The 19633-nt window shown below is 44.9% G+C and overlaps 1 protein-coding gene across 3 annotated transcripts in view; it reads left to right on the top strand.

Moving 5' to 3' along the window:
* The first annotated feature begins 1561 nt into the window (after positions 1–1561).
* LOC137369920 (serine/threonine-protein kinase H1-like) overlaps positions 1562–19633 on the top strand; it is a 120659-nt gene continuing 102587 nt past the window's right edge. For all 3 annotated transcript variants that reach the window (XM_068031657.1, XM_068031658.1, XM_068031660.1), the window contains exons 1-2: positions 1562–1589; positions 10175–10483. In XM_068031657.1, the coding sequence (XP_067887758.1) occupies positions 10254–10483 (230 nt within the window). In that variant the 5' untranslated portion in view covers positions 1562–1589; positions 10175–10253. The remainder of the gene's footprint in view (positions 1590–10174; positions 10484–19633) is intronic.

Here is a 19633-nt window from a genome sequence, read left to right as displayed (position 1 = left end):
GGCAATATCTGATGAGTTTTTGTTACAGTTCTTCAAGCTCACTGTAAAATTCTTGATTGAAGGTAGATCTTGCTTTTTGTTGGGGCCGAGTATTCTTCTTAAACCGAGTTCGCTGTCGGAGACTTTTCTCTCTTGGGGTTCATGTGTCTTCAGTGGATTCAGAGGCTTGTGAGAAAGAGATGGGAGTGGACAGGAGAGATCTTCTCAGTCCAGGAGCAAAACAGACACTCTCAGTTCAAACTGTTTGTGCAATTCAGAAAAAGCCCAGGTTGGCAAGCGGGTTAGTTGTGTGACTAACTGTTCTGACCACGTCTTGGATTGTATCACCTTAGCATTTTTTGGAATGCTCCTCTTACACACAATACCTGGTGATCAAGGCCCATTATGGGTTGAATATGTCAGGGAATGGTCCTTTGTTCTTCCAATCACCATCTGTTAATATGCAAATGTCTTTTCCACCACGGCTGACCCGTTCAACAATTTTTTTCTTCACTCCTGTACAGTTTAAAATCAATGTTCATGACAAAATTAATGTGCCTCATTCTTGGCAGAAGGGGGCCTAGCATGACAGTCTCCTTATTTAAGGAAGGATGTAAATGCATTGGAAGCAGCTCAGAGAACATTGACTAGATGAATACCTGGGTTGTCTTATGAGGAAAAGTTGGACAGGCTAGGCTTGTAACCACTGCAGTTTAGAAGAGTAAGAGGCTGAAACATATAAGATACTGAGGGGTCTTGATTGGGTGGATGTGGAAAGGATGTTTCCCCTTGCGGGAGAATCTAGAACTAGGGGTCACTGTTTAAAAATAAGGCGTCGCCCATTTAAGACAGAGATGAGGAGAATTGTTTTCTCTCAGACATTTGTGAGTTCGATCAGATCAGCCATGATCTTGTTGAATGGAGGAGCAGGCTAGAGGGGCCAAGAGGCCTACTGCTGCTCTTAATTCCTATGTTCGTCTTTCGTATTAAATCTGTTAATAATTTTCAATACCTTGATTAGATCACCCCTCAACCTTCTAACATCAAGGGAATGCAATCAAAGTTAATTCAACCTATACTGATAATTTAACTCTTTTAAGTCCTGGTCTCATTCTGGCGAATATAGGCTGTACATTTTCCAAGTCCTTCCTGAGGTTCTGTGTTCAAACCTGAATGCAGTGCTCCAGATGGGGTCTGACCGAGGCTCTGTACAACTAAAGCATCAATTCCTCACTTTTGAATTCCAGTCCCCTTTGGAGAAAGACTATGAATTTTTTTTTTGCACCTGTGCGCTAGTGCTTTGTGTGCATCGACACACAGGCTGTTATTTTATACTAGCAACAGGGGTCTCAACGTCCAGAAATAGCAACACTGAGATCCTCCCTTTGCCTCTTCTCCGGAAGGCCCACCGAATCTAGTGCCAATCAGGCATGTAAGTGGACAGCAGCAGGCCTTCCACAGGATCAAGGACCCCATTGCCGAGAGTCCCACCCATGGAAAGTTGCTGGCGAATCAGAGGCTGGCAGCTGCAGTGCCAACACAGAGGCAGTGGCTGCTGTTGAAGGAGCACCTACTAGAGGCCGAGGAGCATCGCTGGACCGAGGCCACAGGTACGTCAGATTGGGAGGAGTCTCATGGGGCAGGGGTCACAGGGAAGGTGGGGTGTAGGAGGGTCGCTAGCAAGCACAGGTGGGGTGGCTGATGGCAGATCCCCCCTTCCCGATGCCTGGTGCCTTGTTCAGCCTTTTAATGAGGGACCACCCCTCTCCCTGGAGCAGGGAAGCAGCCCACACGGTTTCCTGTGCAGTGTCAGGGCCACCCACTACATGGCTAATTGCAGCTATGGCAGGAAGAGTCCCTTAATTGGGGTTAATTTCCCAGTTAAGGGCCTCAATTGGAGGCGGGGCAGAAAGGCCATTCATAGGCCTTTCTGCCCAGGACTAAATTTTGGTGGCAGCAGGATGGTGGCAAGAACACCCCGATTTTATGCTCTCCGTACCTCCAAACCCACTGTGGGGAGAACATAAAAATCCCCCCACAGATTCTGCTTTGGGTGCAATCAGCGATTCCAGTGCAAATTGCTCAGAAAATTGCATCGGTTTTGAAAAGTGTCATTCCACCCAACCTGAGTTTCCTCTCACACGCATCTGAATATCACTGAATGAAAAATATGCCATGAACCAGCACAATCAGAGAATGTTTCAAAACATCGTTTTTTAAAAATTGCTTTAAATCATATTCCTTGATATATTTAAGAGTGGTAACTTGGTAAAACTTGATTAATATAGCTGAAAATGGGTTTATCACAAAAAATAAACATTTAAGATCCCCCACCAGTGAGTAACCCAATTTTGAACTACTGAAAATAACTTTTAAAAAATGTTCGAAACTACTTTCTAGTTAAATTGGGGTAGTAGCCAACTCCTTAGTAAATTCAAAATAAATTCTCCAAAAGCTTTTAAAATGTACCTATTAGTGTCCTTATACCCAAAAGATCTGGCTTAATTTTTGAAGCCTCCTTGAAAACCTGCAAATGGCCGCAGTTAGCGGAAATTCCCATTGGTGATTAATTCACCCTCGGGGTGTGGGTAGTTTTGTGGGCGGGGGCCAGTTTCTAGTTTGATGCTTTTAAAACTAGCGCAAAAGATTGCAGAAACTCAAGTTGTGTTGAACTTAATTTGCACTTAAAATTCCATCATATTTTGTTAGTTATGACAATATCAGGCTCCTCCATAGCTCCTAGTGTCACCATTTAGAAAAAGAACAGTTTAATTTTCTTAGATACAATGTGGATGACCTCATATTCCCCACATTGAAGTCCCTCTGCCCTTTTTTGCACTCACTTAGCCTATATTCTTTATAACATTATCTTCCCATCCACACAACTTACTGTGCCTCCTGTTTAATGTATTCAACTCTCTATTCTTTCATGCAAGTCATTAATATAGTGAAATGTTAAGGCTTCAGTACAGATCCCCAAGGAACACTTATTATATCCCACCAATCTGTGCGTAAAAGCTGATATGTGATACTGGATATTCACAGTAATTCCAGTAGCCCCAGCTCATCAGCCCATCTGGCGATACAGAAATTCTCTATAGAATCTAGATATCAGTAGCAGTGACACCCTTCTGCTCTGTTTTTAATGTAACTTGAGACAAAGGGATATTATAAAAATAAAGCCTTGACAATTAAATACATCTATTAATTGCACCAGGTTCAAACAGCACAGTTTATTCTCCAAAAAGACCTTTATAAATCCTTTATAAAAACAAGGCCAAGCTGCAGGACCCTGGCTAACAGGATCCCCCAAGTGGGACAAACAATCACAAATAATTCGCTCCTTCCACCCCAGTGAATAATTTAATTTTTATTTTATTTTAGAGTTACAGCACTGAAACAGGCCCTTTGGCCCACCAAGTCTGTGCCGACCATCAACCACCCATTTATACTTCTTTTTTTCTTTTTTTCTTCTTCTTTTGGGCCTCCTTATCTCGAGAGACAATGGATACGTGCCTGGAGGTGGTCAGTGGTTTGTGAAGCAGCACCTGGAGTGGCTATAAAGGCCAATTCTAGAGTGACAGGCTCTTCCACAGGTGCTGCAGAGAAATTTGTTTATCGGGGCTGTTGCACAGTTGGCTCTCCCCTTGCGCCTCTGTCTTTTTTCCTGCCAACTACTAAGTCTCTTCGACTCGCCACATTTTAGCCCTGTCTTTATGGCTGCCCGCCAGCTCTGGCGAACGCTGGCAACTGACTCCCACGACTTGTGATCAATGTCACAGGATTTCATGTCGCGTTTGCAGACGTCTTTATAGCAGAGACATGGACGGCCGGTGGGTCTGATACCAGTGGCGAGCTCACTGTACAATGTGTCTTTGGGGATCCTGCCATCTTCCATGCGGCTCACATGGCCAAGCCATCTCAAGCGCCGCTGACTCAGTAGTGTGTACAAGCTGGGGATGTTAGCCACTTCGAGGACTTCTGTGTTGGAGATACGGTCCTGCCACCTGATGCCAAGTACTAATTCTACATTAATCCCATATTCCTACCACATCCCCACCTTCCCTCAATTCCCCTACCACCTACCTATACTAGGGGCAATTTATAATGGCCAATTTTACCTATCAACCTGCAAGTCTTTGGCTGTGGGAGGAAACCAGAGCACCCGACGAAAACCCAAGCGGTCACAGGGAGAACTTGCAAACTCCATACAGGCAGTACCCAGAATTGAACCCAGAATTTTGTTCGCTATTACAGAATTGTAGAAACTTACAGCACAGGAAGCAGCCATTTGGCCTGTTGTACCCATGCTGACTCTTGGAAAGAGCAGCCATGCTTCGTTCCACATCCCTGCTTTTGGTACATAACCCGATAAGTTTCTCATTCTCAAGAACCTGTCCAACTCCATATAAAATTAATTATGCAATCATCTTCTACCACCTTTTCAGGTAGAGCAATCGAGATCCCAACAATACTCACTAGAAAAAAATTCTTCATCTCTCCTCCTGAGCTTTTGCCAATGATTTTGAATCTATAACCTCTACTTATTAACTTGGTCGTCAGAGCGAGAAGCTGAACAAAATAATTGTCAACTCAATCAAAATCCCATCATCTTGAAAAACTTCATTAGTTCACCTCTGAACGTTCGCTGTTCATAGGAGAAAAGTGTTAATTTTTCAACCACTCCTCACTGAAGTCCCTCATTGCTATTAATATCCTGACCAAACACACTCTGTACTCTAAGGCCTTTATAACTTTCCTGAAGTGTGGTACCCAGAATTATCCATCATACTCCAACTGACATGTAACCTGACTGATTTATAAAGTTCTAGCATGATCTCTTTCCTTTTATATTCTATGCCTCTATTTATAAACCAAGTAACACATACTTTTTTTTTAAACTACTTGATCAACCTGCCCAGCCTCCTTTAAAGATGCACTTGTCAAAAACATGCCATTTACAATATGCAATCTTATATATTATGATTCCTTTTGGGGAGGCCCGTCACAATTCTCCTGTGTCCATTTCATCACTTTGTCCATGGCACGCTCAAGTCTACAAATATCCTCAACACTATTTACTGCTTTGCTAAATCCATGCTCACTCGCTTTAATTTGGAAAGGAATGGGTTAATCAGTTTTGTTTTGCCCCAATAATAGTTTTCAATAATTTCCACACCGAGGTGAGGCTGTAGTTTTCTGGTTCATCCCTTTTCCCTTCCTTGAATACTGGCACGACATGAGCAACTCTCCATTCCTCCGCATCTACTATGTATCCAAGGAGAAGTAAAAGGTTTTGACCAATGCCTCTTATTTCTACGTTTGCTTCTTCCAGCAACCTCAGCTGGATTCCTTCCAGACCAAGTAACTTACCAGCTTGCATCAATGCTAATCTTTTAGTTTGCCTTCTCTACCTATTGCTATCATGTCTGGAATCTTCCTCTCATCTTTTAGTGTAATCTTCACATCATCTGCTACTTTGTGAAGACATGCAAAGTACTCATTTAATATTTTAGCGAGTTCCTCAGCCTAAACATGAAGATTTCCCTTATTAAGTTTTTTTTTCTGTTTCTAATACGGACTTGGCAATTAACCCTGCTTAAGCGGTCCATCTGAAAATAGTGGCTCATTGAAGTAGCAGTCTGCATACCAGCCAGTGATGTGAATGTTGTGGTGTCAGTATTGATTGGTACAGGTTGAGGCCTCAGTTTGTGTAGGTTGGAATGTGGGAAGTGGCATTCAATTTGTTCAGTTTAAGGAGCCAATGTAAGTTACAAAGAACAAAGAACAGTACAGCACAGGAATAGGCCATTTGGCCATCCAAGCCTGCGCCGATCTTGATGCCTGCCTAAACTAAAACCTTCTGCACTTCCGGGGACCGTATCCCTCTATTCCCATCCTATTCATGTATTTGTCAAGATGCCTCTTAAACGTCATTATTGTACCTGCTTCCACCACTTCCCCCGGCAGCAAGTTCCAGGCACTCACCACCCTCTGTGTAAAGAACTTGCCTCGCACATCCCCTCTAAACTTTGCCCCTCTCACTTTAAACCTATGTCCCCTAGTAACTGACTCTTCCACCCTGGGAAAAAGCTTCTGACTATCCACTCTGTCCATGCCGCTCATAACTTTGTAAACCTCTATCATGTCACCCCTCCACCTCCGTCGTTCCAGTGAAAACAATCCGAGTTTATCCAACCTCTCCTCATAGCTAATGCCCTCCAGACCAGGCAACATCCTGGTAAACCTCTTCTGTACCCTCTCCAAAGCCTCCACGTCCTTCTGGTAGTGTGGCGACCAGAATTGCACACAATATTCCAAGTGTGGCCTAACTAAAGTTCTGTACAGCTGCAGCATGACTTGCCAACTTTTATACTCTATGCCCCGACCGATGAAGGCAAGCATGCCTTATGCCTTTTTGACTAACTTATCCACCTGCGTTGCCACTTTCAGTGACCTGTGGACCTGTACGCCCACCTGCATTAGATCTTCCAAAATACATTACCTCACATTTGTCCAGATTAAACTCCATCTGCCATTTCTCCGCCCAAGTCTCCAACCGATCTATATCCTGCTGTATCCTCTGACAATCCTCATCACTATCCACAACTCCACCAACCTTTGTGTCGTCCGCAAACTTACTAATCAGACCAGCTACATTTTCCTCCAAATCATTTATATATACTACAAACAGCAAAGGTCCCAGCACTGATCCCTGCGGAACACCACTAGTCACATCCCTCCATTCAGAAAAGCACCCTTCCACTGTTACCCTCTGTCTTCTATGAAAGAGCCAGTTCTGTATCCATCTTGCCAGCTCACCTCTGATCCCGTGTGACTTCACCTTTTGTATCAGTCTGCCATGAGGTACCTTGTCAAAGGCTTTACTGAAGTCCATATCGATAACATCCATTGCCCTTCCTTCATCAATCATCTTTGTCACTTCCTCAAAAAACTCAATCAAATTAGTGAGACACAACCTCCCCTTCACAAAACCATGCTGCCTCTCACTAATAAGTTTGTTTGTTTCCAAATGGGAGTAAATCCTGTCCCGAAGAATCCTCTCTAATAATTTCCCTACCACTGATGTAAGGCTCACCGGCCTATAATTTCCTGGATTATCCTTGCTACCCTTTGTTAGCGGGAATGAATCTAGAAGAATCACTCGACACTCAGGTCTGCTCCAATGTCAAACTGTTTATTTAGTTACGCCAGCAGGGAGCAGGTCACTGGGCTGTCCAGATGCCTCTCCACTGAACAAAGGAAAATCCACAACAAATATACAGTTACTCAGCCCATCCCGGCTGGACACAATCCAATCATAACGGTTATTGATCACATATATTACATTCATTACCAATGAAATTATTAATTATGCATCATGTGGTTGTGGGGATAGCTCATGGTACGCCCCTGACCATCTCAGCTTGTTTACCAAACCCCCCTTATCAACTATCCTTGAGTCTTCACAATGAATCCTTCTACCTCTATCAGGCCTGCATTCCTAGTTGCTTTGTGTAGTCCGCAATTAGACAGAGCAGCTGTCTTATGCACGGATATGGGGGGGCCCTCCTTGGTCAGGCTCAGCAGTACCATGCTCAAGGCTGCAAGCTAACTAACTTGTAACAATATGTGGCTACACTTTCATCTTATATATATATGTGTGTATTTATTTAGCTGCATCGGCCACAATTTTTCCCTCTACACCTTCTTAAACAGAGGAACAACATTGGCTATTCTCCAGTCCTCTGGGACCTCACCTGTAGCCAATGAGGATGCAAAGATTTCTGTCAAGGCGCCAGCAATTTCTTCCATTGCTTCCCTTAGTATTCTGGGGTAGATCCCATCAAGCCCTGGGGACTTACCTACCTTAATGCTTTGCAAGAAACCCAACACCTCCTCCTTTTTTATAATGAGATGACTGAGACTATCTACACTCCCTTCCCTAGGCTCATCATCCACCAAGTCCTTCTCTTTGGTGAATACTGATGCAAAGTACTCATTTAGTAGCTCGCCCATTTCCTCTGACTCCACACATAGATTCCCTTCTCTGTCCTTGAGCAGGCCAACCCTTTCCCTAGTTACCCTCTTGCTCTTTATATATGTATAAAAAGCCTTGGGATTATCCTTAATCCTGTTTGCCAATGACAGGCCCTCCTGTCTCCTTGCTTAAGTTCCTTTCTGCTGTCTTTATATTCCTCAAGGGATTCATCTGTTCTTAGCCTTCCAGCCCTTACGAATGCTTCCTTTTTCTTTTTGACTCGGCTCACAATATCCCGCGTTATCCAAGGTTCCCGAAACTTGCCAAACTTATCCTTCTTCCTCACAGGAACATGCTGGTCCTGGATTCTAATCAACTGACATTTGAAAGACTCCCACATGTCAGATGTTGATTTACCCTCAAACAGCCGCCCCCAATCTAAATTCTTCAGTTCCTGCCGAATATTGTTATAATTAGCCTTACAATTCATTCCATCTTCGCTGCCTCCGGAGAATACTTGGCATCAGGTGGCAGGACTATATCTCCAACACAGAAGTCCTTGAAGCGGCCAACACCCCCAGCTTATACACACTACTGAGTCAGCGGCGCTTGAGATGGCTTGGCCATGTGAGCCGCATGGAAGATGCAGGACCCCAAAGACACATTGTACAGCGAGCTCGCCACTGGTATCAGACCCACAGGCCGTCCATGTCTCCGCTATAAAGACGTCTGCAAACGCGACATGAAATCGTGTGACATTGATCACAAGTCGTGGGAGTCAGTTGCCAGCATTCGCCAGAGCTGGCGGGCAGCCATAAAGACAGGGCTAAATTGTGGCGAGTCGAAGAGACTTAGTAGTTGGCAGGAAAAAAGACAGAGGCGCAAGGGGAGAGCCAACTGTGCAACAGCCCCGACAAACAAATATCTCTGCAGCACCTGTGGAAGAGCCTGTCACTACAGAATTGGCCTTTATAGCCACTCCAGGCGCTGCTTCACAAACCACTGACCACCTCCAGGCGCGTATCCATTGTCTCTCGAGATAAGGAGGCCCAAAAGAAAGAAAGAAGAAAGCCTTCCCCCAATTTAGCACCTTCACCCGAGGACTACTCTTATCCTTCTCCATAAGTACCTTAAAACGTATGGAATTATGGTCACTGTTCCCGAAATGCTCCCCTACTGAAACTTAGATCACCTGGCCGGGCTCATTCCCCAATACCAGGTCCAGTACGGCCCCATCCCAAGTTGCTCTATTGACATATTGTTTCAAGAAGCCCTCCTGGATGCTCCTTACAAATTCTGCCCCATCTACGCCCCTAGCACTAAGTGAGTCCCAGTCAATATAGAGGAAGTTAAAATCACCCACCACTACAACCCTGTTACCTTGATATCTTTCCAAAATCTGTCTACATATCTGCTCCTCTACCTCCCGCTGGTTGTTGGGAGGCCTGTAGAAAACCCCCAACATCGTGACTGCACCCTTCCTATTCCTGAGCTCCACCCATATTGCCTTGCTGCATGACCCCTCAGAGGTGTCCTCCCGCAGTACAGCTGTGATATTCTCCTTAACCAGTAATGCAACTCCCCCACACCTTTTACATCCCCCTCTATCCTGCCTGAAGCTTCTAAATCCTGGAACATTTAGCTGCCAATCCTGTCCTTCCCTCAACCAAGTCTCTGTAATAGCAACAACATCATAGTTCCAAGTACTAATCCAAGCTCTACGTTCATCTGCCTTACCTGTTATACTTCTCTGTTGTGCCCGATCCTGCTATTATTATTAAAGCAAAATAGTACAGATGCTGGAAATCTGAAATAAAAGCAGAAAATGCTGTTGCTGGTTTATTATTATGGTCTGGTACTGCTCGGCAATGTCCTTGGATGTGGTGCACATGTTGAGATTAAGGTGTAATCAGGTCCTTCCATATCTGAAATAAAACAGAAAGTGCTGGAAATACTCAGCAGGTCAGGCAGCATCTGTGGAGAGAGAAGCAGAGTTAACGTTTCAGGTCTGTGACCTTTCATCAGAACTTCCATATCTATGTTGGAAAAGTCCTGACGGATTGCTCGGCACTCCCACCCCTGTGTTCATGTTTCTGTTCAGGTGAATGCTAAAGGTACCTGCAGGATCACTGGCAGTTCTCTCCCTCTTGGGTCGCTTGGGGGCAGTGTAATGGTATAATGCAAACTACCAAAGTGCTGCTGCTGTCTTCCTAGGAGTGTGCGATCACAAGAGTTAGTAGCTCTGGGTCTGCACCGGCCAGATGCAGCTTGTTGGCTGCACGATGTCCGAGTGATGATGGGCTGCGGGACGAGTAAAGTGCTGCCAGAGCCGCCGAGGAACTGCTACGTGGATTTTGTGAAGACGGTGGTGAAGTGCAAGCCTAAAGTGTGCGATGAGGGGCCGCTGAAACCGGGATCCAAGGGAGTGGGCACTGGGCAAAGCGATGCGAGCTGTTCCGATGGAGCAAGGAGAACGAGAGTGGCCAAGTACAGAGCCAAGTTTGATCCGAAAGTGACAGCAAGGTAACTGGCACAGTGAGCAAACAATCCTTAATTCATTCCTAACAGAATTATACCAAGGTTATAACCCCAAGTTTTTTTTTGCTCAGCAACAATTGTTATTGTTTTATCAATAAAATTACAGCAAATTTTCAATAATTTTACGAGAGTCCACAGTTTTGAATACATTGACCAAATTTGAATGGTATTGTAAAAACGTTACCCCTTTCCCTTAAAGGTTCGTTTACATGCACATAGTGTTCCCACCTTGCGCTCATGTCCACGCTTCAACTAGAATTAATAACCGGAGGAAAATATATCTGTTACAATTTCAGAATGAACTGTACTGCATGATTTTCAGTGAGTCGTTAAAAAGAAAAATTAACATTTGAGTAGCATAATTCAAGCGTGATTTGAATCTGACACTATACAGACAAACTCTCCCATATACTTACTGTAAAAACGTTGCCCCATATTTAGGTTTCTTACAGAGATTCCGATGACCACTGAGGGGAGAAGACAAAGTAAATCAGAGGTTGTGATTAGATGATCCGAGCTTGAGTTTTAAAAGCCTGGATTTTCTGGGGAGGGCAGACTGAAGGAAATAAGGAGTTCCACAGTCTCCAGGTCCCATGAAGTGAGTTGGTGCGATGAGCAATGATTTCAATAGCGATAACTGAGGGAAGAGAAACAGCATGTTAAATTGCACATTCAGCAAGAAGTTATTGTAAGCCAATAATAATTAGTTGTACAGGTGAGCCAATGGTTAGGACAAGCAGTGGCGGAATGGGAAGGCATTTTGTAGAGAGAGTAATTTAGTGAGAAAGTCACTCCACTTCCGAGGAGAAGTAAAATACTGGCAGCAGTTTTCTTGCTCAATCTCGCAACTACGGAATGGGATGTGGGTAGGGCGGTGGAGAAATTGGCAGAAGGAGACAGAATAACTGAAAATATGACTGTGAGGTGTAACGTTTCCATTTAAATAATAGAATAAACTACATGTATGGAATTTTTACCTCAGTTAAGTGGTCCTGTAGTTAGGCTAGACAGGCGGTTTGATGATGTGCAACTTTTTTGTTGGTGTTACGACCAGGTGAGGAAGGGACCTTCTCCTGCAATTGTTTGGTCTCCCTTCTCTGGTTTGACTGCAGCAGGGTTTATCTTTTTTAACACATTGATTGAACTTACCACCTCAGTGAGCAATTGCTCCTGTTCCTCTAATATAATTGCAAATGAACCAATCAGATGGGGTTTCTTGAGTTTAAACAAGAAAGATGTAAGTTTATTAACCTTATCACTCTAGACTGATTAGAAATTACTAAAATACACTACGCATCCAGGCCCACATTCACACAAGAGCCACACACAGGCACAAATAGATTACAGAGAAAAAAGGAGTTGGGATGTTGGAGTAAAGTCCATAATAAATGGTGTTTAAATACTGAGTCTCAGAGTCTTTAGTTGAAATTGTAGTCCTGAAGTCCTCGCTGGGCTACATGCACAATTCAGGCTTGCTTCTCTGGTTCTGGAAGGCAGAAGAGGGGCTTTATCTGTGTCCCATTAGTTGCTGAATGTAAGGATATGTAGACTTGAGGCGTAGTAGCTGCAGCTGAGGCTTCTCTGGGACTTTACTGGAGAGAGGGAGAGAGAGAGATGCTGTTCTCTTGCCAGATCTCAATTACTGTCTGACTTTTGAATCACCACTCACAAATCTCCAGAGTAGCCCAAGCAGTCTTTGTGTTTGAATCAGCAGCTTCCAGAATGGTCTTTGAAATTCAAGGCCCTCCTCTCAAGCTGTTCAAACATACTTGGTAGCGGGGTTTGGCTGTCTCAAAGTCAATGGGTGTCGATGCCTTTTGATGACCCCCCATTGATAAGGTTATCCCAGATAAGTGAATCAGAGAGCACTCCATTGTTCTGGCTAGACTGGGTAATCACCTTTGTCTCCAGCCTGCCTTTGGCTTCTCATGTGCAAATTGTGCATGGCCATCTTGGCTGCCCGCTGATCTGTTTTTTAAAAGTTATTTGTAACAGTCTCAATAAAAGTCTCAGGCAAAGTTCCATACGATGAAATGAATATTTCTATTTGATATGTGGGGTTTCCATCACACCTCCGTGCCACGCTGAATAGAAAGCAACAAAGGGAGCATTTCATTATTGGAGTTAAAAAGAGAAAACACAGGAAAACACGCGTGCATTTTTTCATTCACTCTCATCCACTCAGAAATCTTAAAATTGTTGCAGCTTGGTTTTTTTCCCTGCAGCAGCAGTGTTGTTTTAAACTGGCCTTCTCCCTTGAAGTTTGTCTGGTAGGGTTATGTGTTAGGTTAGACCCTGGTCAAGGCATCAGCTTTTCCCTGCAATGTGGGTAATTTTTAAATGATAGGGTTGTAAGAGTAGGCTCCATCAAAACAGCCTGGCATTTTGAGTCTTGAATTTCTCCACAAAATGTTATGGGGTTATGGTCAGTGTAAACCACCTATATCCATTTTGTACATACATGTTGAAGTGCTGGAGAGTTAGCAACATCCCCAGTGTCTCCTTTTCCACGGTGGAGTATCTTTTTTGATGCTCGTTTAACCTTATGGAGAAGTACCCTACTGGTCTCTCAATGCCTGTCTCATCATCTTGGAGCAGGACAGCACCTACCCCTAGGTCACTGGCATCAACTGTCACTTTAAAGGGTTTATTAAAGTTGGGAGCAGCCAGGACTGGTTCGTTTGTCAATGTGACCTTTAGCCTCTCAAAAGCGGTTTGGCAGTTTTCTGACCACACCACCTTGGCCCTTTTCTGCAGTAAGTCAGTTAGTGGGGCAGCTATAGTGCTGAAATTTGGAACAAACTTGCTGTAAAATCCACACATCCCCAGAAACGCATGATTTCCCTTTTTGAGGTGGGGATAGGAAAATCCACCAGTGCTTGTACTTTTGCTGCCCTGGGTAGCACTCGCCCTGACCTACAACATGCCCGAAGTAGGTCACTTTGGCTTTATCAAACTCGCCTTGTGAGGTTTACTACCTGGTGGGCTGCCTGTAACTGTTGGAAGAGGGTGTCTAATTGGGCTAAATGGTCCCCCCAGATCTCACTGTATATCAGCAAATCATCTAGGTATACCACACAGTTGTGTAGGCCAGCCACCACCTGGTTCATCAGCCTTTGGAAGATGGCTGGGGCATTCCTTAAACCAAAGGGCATCACTTGGCACTAGAATAGGCCATCTGGGGTGACAAATGTTGATATCGCCTTGGCTTGATGTGTTAAGGGAATCTGCCAATATCCCTTTAGTAAATCTATTTTTGTTATGTAGGTGGCCTTCCCTACCTGATCAATACAGTCCTCCAGGCAGGGAATGGGATAGGAATCAACTCTGGTCACTGCATTGACCTTCCTATAATCAATGCAGAGCTGGGTAGAGCCATCAGGCTTGGGCACTAGCACCACTGGGGAACTCCAGTTGCTCTGGCTGGGCTCAATCAGGTATTATCCAGAATTACTGGATTTCCTCCCGAACCTGGGACCCATACGATAAGGGTTCTGTTTAATGAGAGGGGTCTCTCCCACCTCCACATCATGTAGGGTTAAGGTCGTACACCCTGGTGTGTCCTTGCAGACTTCTTTATAGGCAGTGAGCAGCCTTGCAAGGGCTTCTCTTTGTTCCACCTTTAAATAGGAGAGTGTGGTGTCTAGGTTATTTAACACTTCAGTGTTGACTAACCGGGCAGGAGGGGGTTCAATTTGGAAATCCCCCAGGCCTTCCTTTAGCTCGTCCCCATTGTCCTGTTCGCCCCCTTCCTCCCTGACTATCTGACAGACCTGTGCTTGTATGTCCTCTTCCTGGCTGTGATATTGCTTTAACATGTTAATGTGGCACAGCCTTTGTTTTTTCCTTCAGACTAGGATGTCAATCAAATAATTTACCTGGCTAATTCTTTTTGCCAATCGGTATGGGCCACTGAACCGGGCTTTCAGGGGTTCACCCTGAATCTGGAGCAATACTAATACAGGGTCTCCAGACCAAAATGTTCTGGCTTTGGCATGTTTATCTGCTTGCCTTTGCATAGCTGCCTGAGAGGTCTTTAGGTGCTCCTGAGCTACTGCACAGGCTCTCGTGAGCCACTCCCGGAACATGGTAATGTAGTCTAACATGGGAGACTCATCCCCGTGCCCCAAAAACTTCTCTTTGATTAGTTTCAGGGGACCTATCACCTCATGTCCATAAACTAATTCAAAGGGACTAAAGCCAGTGGACTCATTGTGTGAGTCCCTGGTAGCAAACAGGAGGAATCCCAACCCTTTGTCCCAGTCATGGGGATACTTGTAACAGTATGCCCTGATCATTGTCTTTAGGGTCTGGTGGTACCATTCTAAAGCTCCTTGGAACTGTGAGTGGTAGGCTGAGTACTTTCGCTAGGTTATGCCCAGGTTTCCCATGACTTTTTAAAAGATCCCAGACATGAAATTAGTACCCTGATCTGTCTCGAGTTTGACCAGCCCGTCCACCACCACCTTTGCAGAGATAGTTCATAGGGGAATGGCCTCTGGGAATTGGGGAGCAACATCCATGATGGTGAGGAGGTACTGATAGCCCCCTGTGGGTTTCAGGAGGGGTCCCACACAGCCCCTCAGCACTTGGCTGAATGGTTCCTCAAAAGCCTGTATGGGAATTAGGGGAGCAGGTTTTATTGCAGTTTGGGGCTTTCCCACAACCTGGCACGTGTGGCAAGTTTTACAGAACTCCACCACATCTTTGGCCAGTCAAAATGCTGCCTTATGCAGGCTTGGGTTTTCCTTACCCTAGTATGTCCCGCCATGGGAAGTTTGTGGGCCAATCTTAGTATGTCTTTACGGTACCTCGGGGGCACCACTATTTGGTGAACCATTGTCCACTCTTCATCTGCAGGTCTGTGAGGAGGTATCCATTTCCTCATCAGAACCTCATTCTTTATATAGTAACACTCCAGGACTCCCTCTGCTTCACATTCAGTTTGTGCAGTCTGTGCTAACTTCCTTAATACTGGGTCAGCTTGTTGAGCCTCAACTAGGGAAGACCTGTCTAATCCATCCTTTGGGTCTTCTAATTCCCCAAAGAATGTTTCAGACAACCAGAGAGCAGAGTCAGCTGTCTGCAGCACCTGTTCAGTCTCCTCGGACAGAGATGGTTTGGCCATGGACCGAGTTACCACGCAGTCAGGGAAAATGCCGGGGACCTTCTCCTGCAATTGTTTGGTCTCCCTGATCTCTTTTAGTCTCTCTCAAACTATTGGGGAAGCTACCACCTTCATCCCCGCCAGATCGTTACCCAGGACCTGTGATCCCGTTCACAGGTAAGCTAGGGACAATTCCCACTGTTACCAGTCCTGAAATTAGATCATACTCGAGGTGCACGCAGTATAAAGGTATGGGCATATACCGCCCTCCGATACCATTCACTAACACCTTGGCATTCACTGCACCATCTGGGGGAAAAGTCAGGCCTTTTCCCAGTAAAAGGGATTGGGTGGTCCCTGTATCCCTGAGTATGACTATGGGCTTGCTTGTCCCACTTGAGGGGAATGGGGTGACATATCCTTGGGATACAAAATCCTGATAACCTTCAGGGATCTCGTTAAATTTTCCTGCATCCACAGCAGTATTTTTTCTGGGTCTTACTGCTATTTTAGTTAAAGCCTGCACTGCTATGCTTTCCATCAGGGTCCCTTCTCCTGCACTGGCCGTCTGTGCCCTGATTAACCCGTAGTTTCCACCAGTCAGCTCTGAGGTGACCTGCCTTGTTACAATGGAAACACACAGGTCTCCGGGTCTCACTCCTGCTTTCAGCACTATCTTTTTTTGGCTTGAGGAGAGGCCCCCTTTTCTTTCTTTCCCAGGACTGTTTGGGCTCCTATCACCCTCCCACCTTTTATCCTTTTTGGGATGGTTGGAGGTGACTAGGGAAGGTTTTTCCTTGGGATACGGACTTGGATATGAGAGTGAACTCATTAGCCAGAACTGTGGCTTGCCTCCCTCTGTGAACTTTTTGTTCCTCCACATGGGTCTTTATAGAAAGAGGGAGAGAGTTTTTAAATTTCTCGAGTAGAATAACCTCTCTGAGGTTTTCATATGTGGGCTGCACTTTAAGGGCCCTTAACTACTGATTAAAAGCCAGCTGCTTACTTCTCTCAAATTCCAGGTAAGTTTGATCAGCTTGTTTCTGAAGGGTTCAGAATTTTTGGCGGTAGGCTTCCAGTACTAGCTCATATGCCCCAAGGATAGCATTTTTAGTCAATTCATAGTTTAATGAACTTTCATCTGGCAACAAGGAATAAACCTCTTGGGCTTTTCCTGTTTGCATGCTTTGTAGCAGGAGTGTCCAGCTCTCAGCCAGCCATTTTAACAGTCTAGTAAGCTTTTTAGAAGGGACAAAAAATTCTTCCACGTCTCCCTCATTGAACTTTGGGATCAATTGGGAGAACTTTAAGAGCTCAGCACATGGTCCTGAGTTAAGGGTAGCTTCCATATGGGCCATGCTTTCACTGGGGTTTCCGTGTCGCCCCCTAGCTAATTCAAGCCATCGTAACTCCCTTTCTTCCTGCTCCTTCTGGAAAATTCTTTCTCTCTCTCTCTCTCTCCTGGCTCTTTCTTTCTTTGTCTTCCAATACCAGTTTCCTTTGTTCTAATTGTATTTTTGCGAACATTAACCTGTTTCTGACTCTTCAGGTTCGAGGGAAAAATGGTTGGTCACAAGTTTTAGGATTTTGGATTTCTTAGCTTTCGCACAGAAAGAGATCCCACACTGCCCAGCTATATTTCTCAACTCTTCCATGGATAGGGCCTTTAACTTATCCCAAGTTACTTCACCCTGGCTTGGGAAGGTACTGGCCTTGGATACGGACATGTTAGTATTCTAGCAACACAAACCAATTTGGGTTCCCACTTCCAATTTCTCGTTTGTCTGTGGGTGCAATGCCAGACTAGAGCCCCCAAATTTCTGTTACAACCAGGTGAGGAAAGGGTCTCAGGTTCCCCTTTTGCCCCTTCTTTGGTTTGAACGCAACAGGATTTATCCTTTTAACACAGTGATTTAACTTACCACCTCAGTGAGCACTTGCTCCTGTTCCTCTAATATAATTGCAAATGAACGAATCAGACAGGTTTTCTTGAGTTTAAACAAGAGAGATATAAGTTTATAAACCTCATTGCTCTAAACTGAAGAAAAATTACAAATATATGCTACGCATCCAGGCCCATATTCACACAAGAGCCACACACATCCACAAATAGATTACAGAGAAAAAAACACAGCTGGGAGGTTGGAGTAAAGTCCATAATTAATGGAGTTTCAATACTGAGTCTCAGAGTCTTTAGTTGAAATTGTAGTCCTGAAGTCCTCACTGGGCCACTTTAGGGCTTGCTTCCCTGGTTCCAGAAGGCAGAAAAGGGGCTTTATCCATGTCCCCTTAGTTGCTGAATGTAAGAATATGTAGACTTGAGGCGTTGTAGTTGCAGCTGAGGCTTCTCTGGCACTTTACTGGAGAGAGGGAGACAGAGAGGCTGTTCTCTTGCCAAATTTCAATTACTATCTGACTTCTGTGTCACCACTCACAAATCTCCAGAGTAGCCCAAGCTGTCATGTAATGTGACCTCTTTGTGTTTGAATCAGCATCTTCCAGAATGGTCTTTGAAATTCAAGGCCCTCCTCACAAGCTGTTCAAAAATACTTAGTAGAGAGGTTTGGCTCTCTCAAAGTCAATGGGTGTCGATGCCTTTTGACAACCCCCTATGATAAGGTTATCCCAGATAAGTGAATCAGAGAGCACTAAATTGTTCTGGCTAGACTGGGCAATCATCTCTGTCTGCAGCCTGCCTTTGGCTTCTCATGTTGTGCATGGCCATCTTGGCTGCTCACTGTTCTTTTTTTTTAAAGGTATTTGTAACAGTCTCAATGAAAGTCTCAGGCAAAGTTCCATATGATGAAATTAATATTTCCATTTGGTATGCAGGGTTTCCATCACAGTTGGTCTCACTATTAAGCTTATTTGTTCACAATTTATATTGATACCTGTCCCAACTGCTTTAGAATTATCAGAATTATATAGTACAACTCGTGACAGATGATACTAAACTGACACGTGATTCACTTAGGAGCTCAAAGCATTTAAGGGGAAATGATTCATAGCGGATTATATGATGTTTTGTTGAAGTTAACAATCAGAGCTGACACTGTCTCTTGAGACAGGTGCAGTCATTAGAGACATCAGGAGGAAGGGTGTCCACTGTTGGTACAGCCTGTATGCTGGGTACCCTTGTCCGCTCGGAGATCTTTGCGCCCGATTCAATCTGTGGCCTTCTGCCTTTCCCCATCATGAGGCTGCACCTGTAGGTGGCCAGCAGGTTACTGTTGTCCTTGGCTGCCTGCCTGCCTTTCCCTCCTTCTCCAGATCTCCTCCTTGCTGAAGGAGCCTCCTCCAGAATGGAAAATGCCCATGGCACCCGTGCACTGAATATATAATGTGGCTACTTTTCCAGGGATTGCTGAGGGGATGAGCAATCCCAACCCTGTCTTAGAAATCTCTTCCAGGATGGCTCTGCCAGGAGGACCACTTGCTTAGGTGGGCCTAAGTGAGCCAATGATTTCTGTACTTCAATTTTCACTCCTCTTTACTTTGAAGCCTCAACTTCACTAGCCCGAGTCCTTCAGGTCCCTTCATCCGCCGTCCTGTTGCCACTCATTTAAAGTTGCCAACACTCCATTTCCCACCCCCCCACCCCGCATTGTGGCCTGTGCACATCCCGTAAAATGCTGCAGGGCACTTAAAATGGAAGTCAATTGGATTTCCAAACACCTTAATTGGCCTTTAATTGGCTTTTATCGAATGGTGATCAGAGCCCCATCTTGCTTGGCGTCCACCACACATAAAATGTCGTTCAGGCATGATGCTGTCAGGGGGCCAGAGCCAATGTTATTACGTGCCTTTTTTCGTTCCCCCACCTCCAACGACATCCGCAATTTGAAGGTAACCTAAGGATCCAACGTGGCAGGTGATAAATCCATGGTCACTCCATGGCAGAAGTGCACGTCCTGCCAAATTGATTTGGACTCCTCCATACACATCAAGAATGCCTGCCTAAAACTAGTTTTAAGAACTTTGCATGTGAGATCAGGGTCCTAATGTTTATCTCATGCCGCCTTTGTGAC

The sequence above is a fragment of the Heterodontus francisci genome, chromosome 5, assembly GCF_036365525.1.
Source record: "Heterodontus francisci isolate sHetFra1 chromosome 5, sHetFra1.hap1, whole genome shotgun sequence".
Taxonomy (NCBI): Eukaryota; Metazoa; Chordata; class Chondrichthyes; order Heterodontiformes; family Heterodontidae; genus Heterodontus; species Heterodontus francisci.
This window is presented reverse-complemented; position numbering and strand designations above follow the sequence as displayed.